At 41.7% G+C, this 9,781-nt stretch overlaps 1 protein-coding gene across 1 annotated transcript; it reads right to left on the reverse strand.

Moving 5' to 3' along the window:
* Window positions 1-3,282: 3,282 nt before the first annotated feature.
* Window positions 3,283-9,410, reverse strand: insig1 (insulin induced gene 1). The gene is made up of 6 exons (XM_070928091.1): window positions 9,300-9,410; window positions 8,779-9,126; window positions 7,000-7,124; window positions 6,574-6,740; window positions 5,751-5,850; window positions 3,283-3,773 (listed from the first exon to the last, which is right to left on the reverse strand). Exons 1-6 carry the CDS (start codon window positions 9,358-9,360, stop codon window positions 3,744-3,746), a joined length of 831 nt encoding a protein of 276 aa, XP_070784192.1. The 5' UTR covers window positions 9,361-9,410; the 3' UTR covers window positions 3,283-3,743.
* Between the last annotated feature and the right edge of the window lie 371 nt (window positions 9,411-9,781).

A 9,781-nucleotide genomic window follows, 5' to 3' on the forward strand; every position in this document is an offset into this window, starting at 1 on the left:
AGCTAACAGGAAGTTAAGTGATCCTCTTTTGTGATATATTGCCACACAGAAAAGTCTCAAAACAAAATCCACTGGGAAAAAGCTCAAGTAATCCACCAAAACAACCCAATGTTCCACTTATTTCAAGAAAGACGGGATTTTTTAAGATTCCTGTTAAGTAGCACATGCACAGTATTCTGTATCAGCCTGTTCTCTTCATTAAAGCTAAGTGACTTTCCTTCAAATGGAAATATTTGAGATGTCTTGTACCTCATTTTATACACATTTTCCCTAAATGTATCCTGATGTCTTTGGGAAGTTTGGGATTTCTGCTAAAATTTAAAATAAACGTCTGTGGATTTGAACAATGTTTGGCTTCACCACATGAGTTTGTACTTACTGACCCACTGGTGGTCAGAAAGTAGGTACTGTACAGCCTGTTATATTTTAAGAGCTGTTAAATGGTAACATACCTGTCTTCATGTTTACTGGCAGTTGACTCGCTGCATCAAATTAGAGACTCAATAACAGACATTTCAAAGACAAAATCAAAACAAAGGTGCTGCGAGGAGTTGAAATTGAGTCTAGCAGGAGAACCTATAGATGGCTCAAATCAATAGATCAGACGGGCCAGGCCTGTCTCCTCGCCTTGAAGGAAGGATAGAGAGAGGAAGAGAGAAGGGGGTTCTTTTGGCAATAAGGAGGCGCTCTAATGGAGTCTTTCAGTTTGCCGTGGCTGGAAATTGAAAGGAGGTTGAAGCCCGGCCAATTATTCTGCTCCGAGAAGAGGAGGAGACTGAAAGAGGAGGGAAGAGAGAAGAAGTGGCGTGTGGCGTTGGCCTGTCAGAGAGAGAGAGAGAGAGAGAGAGAGAGATAGATGGATAGATAGATAGAGAACAGATACATGGATGTATAGAGAGCCTCCCAGAACGAGGGGTTCATTCAGAATAGCCCACAGATATTGGCCCCACTCCCAGAAATTTCCCCCAGTGCAAAAGGTTAACTGTCAGTCCCCCGCTAGGTATAAATAGAAGTCTGCCCTCCAGAAAGGCGTGTTCAGAGAGGGGGTAGACAGAGGAGGGAGGGGGGCCAGTTCCTCATGATCCCAGTGACACACAGGGGGTGGGGGGTAGTTTCAGGGTTTTGGGTGGGTGGGTGGGTGTGGGGGGGGGGGGGGGGGGGGGGCAGAGGGGAGAGAGGGAAGATGCAGCCGAAGACATTATAATGGCTCTGGAAACTGACAGGGACCCCGGACAAAAGAGCATCCTCATCTATTCAACTGGGCCTCGACAGCAGACACAACAAATGCCATCATCAGCACCCCAGAAAGCTCCGGTGCAATTGAGCTGCGGCTGCATTTGACACCCCCCCACCCCCCCACACACACAAAAAATCAGAGGGTTTTGTTTTACTGAAGCTGTTGAGACGTGTAATAGGCTAGTGTCTATAATCAAACGCAGTAAGAATGGCTGAAGCTTAGTTGCATCAGGTTTTAAGGATATTATCAAACACATAATTCTTATATTCATCTCTATAATAAACTAGCTTTAAATCCCTTATTCCAGTCCCATCTGTGAGTAATGACTATACGCAGGTGTCCTCGTCAGGTGTTTTTATGTGTTTTTATTTTTCACTTAAATCCATGGTAGCAAAAATGATACACAGCTGAAATATCAGACACACACAGAAACTCTGAAACATCGAAACAAAAAGGTGCTTCACCACCTCAAAAAAATAAAGCTTCCTCTTCAGTTTAGCACACCTGAACGTGAGCAGATGAAGTGATCTGCCACAAAAAGAGTCTTTAAAAAAATAAATCAGGTCTCCTTCCGTGATGCTACTAAACAGTTTGACACAATATATTTTTTCATGTTGTCTCTCTGGTGAGAGTCATTGGTATTGACTCTAAAGGCATGTAATCTCGGACAAAAATCTCCACAAAAAACAAAGATGTTATTGCTTTCTTTTGAAGTATCCACACTGCATATACTTACAACACTTACATGTTTTTTTAGCCATCGTCAGAAATAATAATAAATAAGGAAGAATAATCGGCTCACGTATACTCTGATTGCACTTAATCCTCTAGACCCCCAAACACTAACTAACATACTGTAGGTCTAGTATGGTAATAATACCTGTCTGATTACATAGGCAAGCCATTATACATACAAGCAGTAATGTCATTATGTTTGTACAAATGATAAAACTAAACTGTTATAGTGACAAAAGCACTACATTCTATAATACACAGGCAATCACAGATTGCAAATCTTAAATCATAATGTCCTGCCCTCTCCTGCAACCGGTGTATGTTCCCAAACTATTAGCGCTAGTTTGAGGATACGATTTGAAGTGGGAAATGTGTATGATCGCATGGTAAAATGTTTGTCTCCATGGGAACCAAAAATGTCCGTTCCACAAGACATTAACACCTGGTCACGAAGGGGGGAAAAAAATCTGGATTAAACTGGTTTAACAGGAACCACAGATGCTGGCAAAAGTTGTTCTAGTACACTCCGGGTACATTCGTTCAAAACACCATCCACCATGGTGGCTTTCCTCATTCTGCCAATAAAAGAACTAAATGCGCACATGCTGGCATTTCTTTCAAACTAATTTGATAGCTTTGATATCTTACTTCTCGCCTCCTTCCTCACTAAAAAATCCTCTGTCTGTTTGTCTAAAACTTGTCAGAAACAGACAAAACAACGTACTGCAGGTCTCGTGCTGACAGACAGCTGTGAATATGATAGTATTCACAGGTAAATACGACTAGTCAGCCAGCACAAGCTGCACATCCTGTCTGTCGTCATCCCGTCTGCTATCATCTACAATATGTTTCATGGTCACTTTAAAGGAAAAGTCCAACTTAGATGATCGATACCACTCTCATGGCTGTACGGTGAATATGTAGCTAGTGCCAGCAGCCAGTTAGCTTAGCTTTTTAAGTTGGAAAATGAACAAGATATAATGTATTAATTAGTGAGCTTTAGAGATGCTGGTAGGCATGTCATGTTACCTTCAGCAGAGCAAGACTAGCCATTTCCCCCTGTTTCCAGTCTTTGTGCTGAGCTAAGCTAACTATTCCTTTCAAAATGGGGAGCATCATTCATGATCAAACATACAGCACATTTGGTTTGGGGTCATTCAAAATGTACAAAATAAATACTTAATTTGGTTTGACTGGGAACATACATCTCCCCTGTGCCTCAGTGATGCAACTGAGGCCGCTTAATACGTTTCTATGTGAGAGTGAAGACATTTAGTTTTTTTGCCCACTCATACAACGTTTCCCTTTTATGATCATATTCTACTGAGGCTAAAAAAAATACAAAAAAAGACATTATAGCACCCTCTCATGTCTTCTCTGCTAAGACCAGAATACATCCACGCTAAAGCACACACGCACGCTTCCACTCCATAAAAGTAAAGATACATACTTCCAGCGTGAAAATAAAACCAGTCAACAGTTCACTTCAAAACAAAAAAAAAAAAAAAGGCAAACACCGTCCTCCCGTCTTGTGTGAAGGAAGCCTTAATGCTAATAGAGTACAACAGAGGGGGGAGTTGGGAGGTCGTTTGGCCACAAGGAGGTGCAGAGGACATGGCACGTTAGATGAGGGGCTTTTCTGAACCGCACTTTGTTATGAGAACAATGGATGAAGTCAAAACAATGAGTCTTTTTCCTCCTGTTATTCTTCTCGTTTTTCACATAACTTGTCCATTTTTACATCGACGGTCCATCGCCTGGTTTTTCTGGTTCAGTCCATGTGGGGCTTCTCGACACCACCCTGAGGGGAGACAGAGAAGAAGACCTGGTGTTAATGACATCACTCAATGCAATGCAGCGATAAGAAAAACAGTTTGAATATCTGCAGTAACAAAGTCACACAGTTGCTTACAGCAGAAATAAAGAAACAGAGAGCAGCTCCTGTGTTGTGTCCTGATAGTGGCTAAAGTCAACTTTATGTACTGAAGTAGATCTATCCTCTTGATCACTCAATCTATTGTTATGTTGTGTTATGTATGACTCATTTCAAGACATGAATCACACGTTAGTTTCAGTTTACTGTGAACTCAAAACTCAAACGTGCAGCTGGAACCAAATTCTGTGGAAAATTTCCAGATTTCTTTTTTTAGCAATTCGTAGCTTTCAAGTAAATATGGACCTGTTGCCACTTCATGAACAAATCAGGACTACTTTAAATGTCAAGATTATGTTTCAAGAAAGGAAATGTTCCTTTCAGTTTGTTTTTTTCAAAAGGCAACTGAACATTAACATTTTGTACAATAAGGGAAGAAAGTACTGCTTGCTCAGCAGGGAAAAGACTGCATACTGCTTAAATATATTCAGACATAAAATGTCTCAACAACTGGACAATCTTTTTGGTCATGGATTCCAAAACTACACATCTGACTGTAACTTAAGCTGGTAAAATTATTAGCCATTCAGCTTTAAAGCAGTTCAAGAGCTGGACACAGCAAAGCTTGTTTTTTTTATTCTGCATGGTTAATGCTGCAAAACAAATTGTTTCACTGTAACCTTCTTTAGCCCAAAATAAATAAAAAAATAAAAAAAACTTGAGAAAAAGGGTCTCATGTTCCTCCTGATCCTTCTCATACGTAAATGACTCAGTGGAGCAAAAGAGAGAAAAACAGAGAACAAAACCACGAGTTCAGACGGGTGCCAACATTCCTCAGGCCTCATCACAAACAAAAACAACAAGTAGCAAATGACCCTCTGGTCAGCCGAGTCCTGACTGGCTCTGTGTCCCGCCACGACTGTGAAAAACAACAGCCCTTAATCTGCTTTCACGCTTTCACTGAGTCAAACTGAGGGAGTGACGGGACTCTTACTTTATAGACAGAATGAGGTGAGGCTTCTGGGCACAAGCTTAATGAAGACATCAAAGCCGACTTGATGGGATAATTATGAAGGAAGGGGGGGGGGGGGGCGTCCAATGCACTTTGCACAACTTTAATCCATCTGACAATGTTATCTGCTGTGGTGGCTCAGCTAAATAATTGCAAATAAAGCAGAGGAGTCTTTTGAAGTCATCGTTTTCTAACAGATACAGATGTTTGAAGCCTGACACTGATAAATATGTAGGGATATTCTGCGCGAGTATGACAGGACAAACATGTTCAAAACATCACACAGAATAGCAGGTGTTTCCACTGAAAGCTGCAGTACTGAAACTGGTTTGTTTAAAGGAAAAGGAAGATACCAAAATGTGACAGTCTCACTGTTGAACTTTTACATGTTACACATACAGAACTTCAAGCTAGTAAACTTAACGAAATATCAAATACATGATGAATGCAAATGTTCTCTTTCTTCTGCTCATGTAGGGCAACACAATTTTGTACCACTCTGTCTCTTAAAGTTTGTCACAATATTCCTTTTTGTCCAAGAAGGCGTCTAATTAAATATATGATAAGCTGTATTCATGACTTTCTAGCTCTTAAACAGATGTTTAGGATCACATTCAAGAATCCAAGATCACTGTATGACGATTAGAGTTGTACCTGAAGCCAGATTGTTGTCTTTAGAACATGTGGATTGTGCTGCATGAGCTGTTTGGATTACTTTATCAACTTTGTTCCCATTTTTGCATCTGAAGAAAAACATCTTCGGCTTATTTACGTTGTTCTCGAGAAGGCTGACACAAAGCAGTGTTCACTCACGCACTGAATCTTAAATCCAAGATCTGATCTTTGACCCTTAAGTTGCAGGATTATATATTATAAATGGTTGCAGACTTTACCATGGCAAGTTGGCGTCCGATGTTTCCGACAGTAACACCGCCTGAGAAGAATATACATGGCAGCCAGGAGCGTACATACAAGAAGTCTGGAGACGTATACCTGAAAGGAAAAAACCAAATCATCTTATCAGATCATTCTTAATAATGTAGAGCAGGTTGAGTGATGCTGTACAGAACAGCATCTGTAGCTGATCCCCCTTTGGGAGGGGGTCAAAATAAACCACAATTCCCTCCAAAGCTAAATAAGATGTCATGTCACAGAAAAAGGAACACATATTTGTCTTAAAGCAAAGTTGAAGACATCTCTGAGCGGGGGAAAACATACAAAACGTGTCATGCTTGAAAATATAATCATCTTCCCTCACTCTTCCCTCCCTGTTTCCACCTTGTAAAGTCAGCATGAGCTGCAGCTGCTTTTTGAACCTCTCGCCGTGAGCAGCAGTCCCTTTTCTCAGCTGTGTAGTTCTGATGATATGCCACTGAAGCAGGTTGGAGGGCCTGTTAATTGGGCTCCCAGAGACAAGGGGACTTCCCAAAATATAACTCGGTACTTCAAGTGCTATCTGTCACGTCATTTTTTGTTGGAATCCTACAGATGGGAGTACATTCAGGTACTTTATCTACTTCCTTCACACCAGGACGGGATGTACTCTCACAGATATGTAATTAACTTTTAAGCCAAGTTATTGTGGGTGTTATATGAAACTAGAAATTAGTGATAACAAAGCACTAGTGTGAATCATTGTAGACAGCATCAAAACCTGGACAACTTGTACTTGAACGCAATGCTGTTACAGACGATGAAAGCTAATGGCTAACTTACTGGTAGACTCCGTTGTAGACCAGCAGCTGTGTGATGACAGTGGCTAGGAAGGCAGTGGTGATCCCCAAACCAAAGCCGCTCCTGGACCGGTCGAATGTCCACCACAGGCCCAAGGACAAGGCTGCCAGTGTTAGGGAGAGCTGCACGTTGTTGTCAAAGTCTAGTTTCTGTGTTATGGCAGTTAAGGACATAGTCGAACGGTGTGATGCTAGCATGGGATTAGTTCTCACTCAAATATTTGTATGACCTGCTAACACTAAGACCCATAACTTTAGAGTAAAGCAGGACATCCTGTTGCTTTATTGTCCAAACTAGAGATGGTACAGTGAATTTTCCTTGATAAACTAGGCAAAATGAAAGACAACACTGACAAAATACAAATCTATATCTATGACTCTACAAGGGGAGTCCTTTGTGAAAGGATACAACACTGGCGTGGTTAATACCGACGAACACTGCGATGCACCTCATGACGCTGGCCCACTCCCTCTTGAACTTATGCGGCTCTCCCAAATGGCTGTCGAGGCAGGGATACAGCAGGCCGACAACAGCTGTGAAAAGGGAACAAACAGACCCGAATTACACAAGATAAGCAGAAATTCTGTGCAACGCCAGAGGGCAAATCCTGCTGTGTGGGATTATTTTATTTGCTGAACATGCGCTTTCATAATTAGTGACTCATTTAGACACCTGTGTACACTTAAAAATCCTAAAAAAAGAATAGATCTTTCGTTTTTTAATTTTGTCCTTTTCTTTGATGTTGTTCTTTTGTGTAATGTTGAGCTCCTGTTTTCTTTTGTGCACTCTTGTCTATATTGTCAATAAAGTAAAAAGCCCAAGGTAATGTCTTCAAATTGCTTGATTTGTGCGACCATCATTCCAAAACCCAAAAGATACAGTTTCCCATCACATAAGAAAAAGGCAAGCAGCAAATCATCACAATTTAGAAGCTGGAACTAGGTATTGTTTTGCATTTTTTCATTTGAAATGACTTAAAGGATAACTCAATTATCAAAAGAATATGATTTATGCACTAGTTGTTAAATCATTTATCAAACAAAAATACCAAACATTTGCTGGTTCCACCTTATAAAGTGAGAATTTACTGTTGTTGTTTGTTTTATTTGAATATCATTGGGTCTTGGACTGTTGGTCAGACTAAACAAGCTATATTAAGACATCCCCTTGGGCTCCGGAGACTAGTGATCTTCACTCCTTTCTTATATAGACTAGACAATTAATGAGTTAATGGAAAAAAACTATTGGTAGATGAATGGAAAGGAAAATAATTGTTCGGTGCAGCAATAATTGACACCACAGAAGATAAAAACATACCAAAAGGTACAATAAATTGACTGTAAACTAAGTATTGAGTAGGAAAGCATCTAGTTTACACAGGGTAGACCTTAAACAAGTTCCTACATGACACAGAGAGACATTACTGAGGCACAGGCTAATGTCAACAGACAGTTAAGACATGAAGCTACACCTCTACTTTCGTTTGTTTCTGCCCTGCAGCACATGGGCGGAGGAGGAGCCGACGACGGATGCTGTTGTTTTTTTTGTTTTTTTCCCCTCCCACTTCCTGGTTCCTGGCCTTAAAAGTACCTCCCCCTCAGCTCACCCGTTATGACACTAGCCAATGAGCGTGCAGCTCACCTCGTGTAGGGCTGTTGCGGCCAATCAGAGGTCGAGAAACGATACCATCTGTACCGAGTCAGTTTTTTTCATAACTGGCTGCCAGACAAAACCACCAAGACTAGTGAGCCTGAATGAGGAAGGCTTGTATAATAGCCAACAAAAACAAAGCCGAATAATGATTCATTACCACATGATCATATAGTGACTAATAGCAGTGACAATAATATGAAATGCCGTGTTTTTCTGCCTTAAAAAGGTTAAAAGTGAACTGTTTTACTGCTTAATATGGTATGTGATGAAAATGAACGTCACATAGATGGTTTCCAGACGTTTAGCGCCTATACATGATTGGTAAATGGAGTTTTAATGGTTTTGTTTTTCAGTTTCAGTTTGTCTTTATATGGAAAAGACTACTGTATTGTAACCCCTCCCCTCTCTGCATTCCTTTGCCCCAAACTTAGCAGCAAACTGCTGATAACCGAGGTCAAACTGCCCTCCACAACTATTTATAACGCACTAATTAACATTATTTCATCAAACAGCGTGCTCTCTAACGTTACTCACCGGCTCCTGTGCCGCAGCAAGGTGGGATCCACCAGGCGGAAGAAAACAAAGTTGTCATCACCTCCTCTGGAAACAGGGTGACATGTCTTTGTATCTGCAGCAAGTTGAGCACCAGGGCGAGGAACGCGCCGACGGTGAAGAGGACGAGACCCCGGCGGATCAGGTTGGCCGTCCGGACGTCGTGCAGAGAGCCGTAGGCATTGCTGAGCACAGAGGTGATGATGGACATCATTTCTTCTGCTTTAGATGCTAACCAGTTTGCTCCAGATGAATGCTTAGTTTCAACCCTTGATGCACAGGAGCAGCTCCAGCAGTGGTCCTCTAGTCTGGGCATTTGGCACTTTTGGGCTGGAGGGGAGGGAACCAGGATTGTAATAAAATTGAATACATGTGATAAAATACATGCATTTAGCTCACAAGCAGAGAGATACATTGGTGCAAGATGAAAGACACACGAAGGAATGGTTTTCAGGGTTCTGCCACAACGGAATAAGTTAGACTATGTGATCCGAAGTCCTTACCTTGATCTCCAGACGTCTTCAGTGTCTGGTCCAAAGAGAATAAACCTCTAGTCCTGTTCATTCGCGCTTCGGCAAAATGACTAAGCCAGGATCCCCTCCTTGTTTTCCTGCGCGTTACAACAAGGACTTCAATCACGTTGTTTGTTCACATCATCGTTAGCAGACACAGAGAGGAGGGAAAAAACAGCACAGTGCTGCTCCATTCCACAGCACAGAGATCATACCAGGCACAAGAGCTTCCTCTGCACAAAACAATCACAGCTGTGTCGGGTGAGAATCAGCAGCCAATCAGAGCGCGGCGGCTGATATGACGTGTCGCCACCCCACCGCCCCCTCGTCCGGAACAGACGCGCCAACCAGGAGGCTGGAGAGCTGAAGTGAAAGTGGAAACAGAGAACTACTTTTAAATGGCAGCAGAACATATGCAACTCTTGCTTTAAAGAGCATTTGAACAGCTATAATGAAAATCAGGACAGGATAAA

Source organism: Enoplosus armatus, chromosome 21, assembly GCF_043641665.1.
Source record: "Enoplosus armatus isolate fEnoArm2 chromosome 21, fEnoArm2.hap1, whole genome shotgun sequence".
Taxonomy (NCBI): Eukaryota; Metazoa; Chordata; class Actinopteri; order Centrarchiformes; family Enoplosidae; genus Enoplosus; species Enoplosus armatus.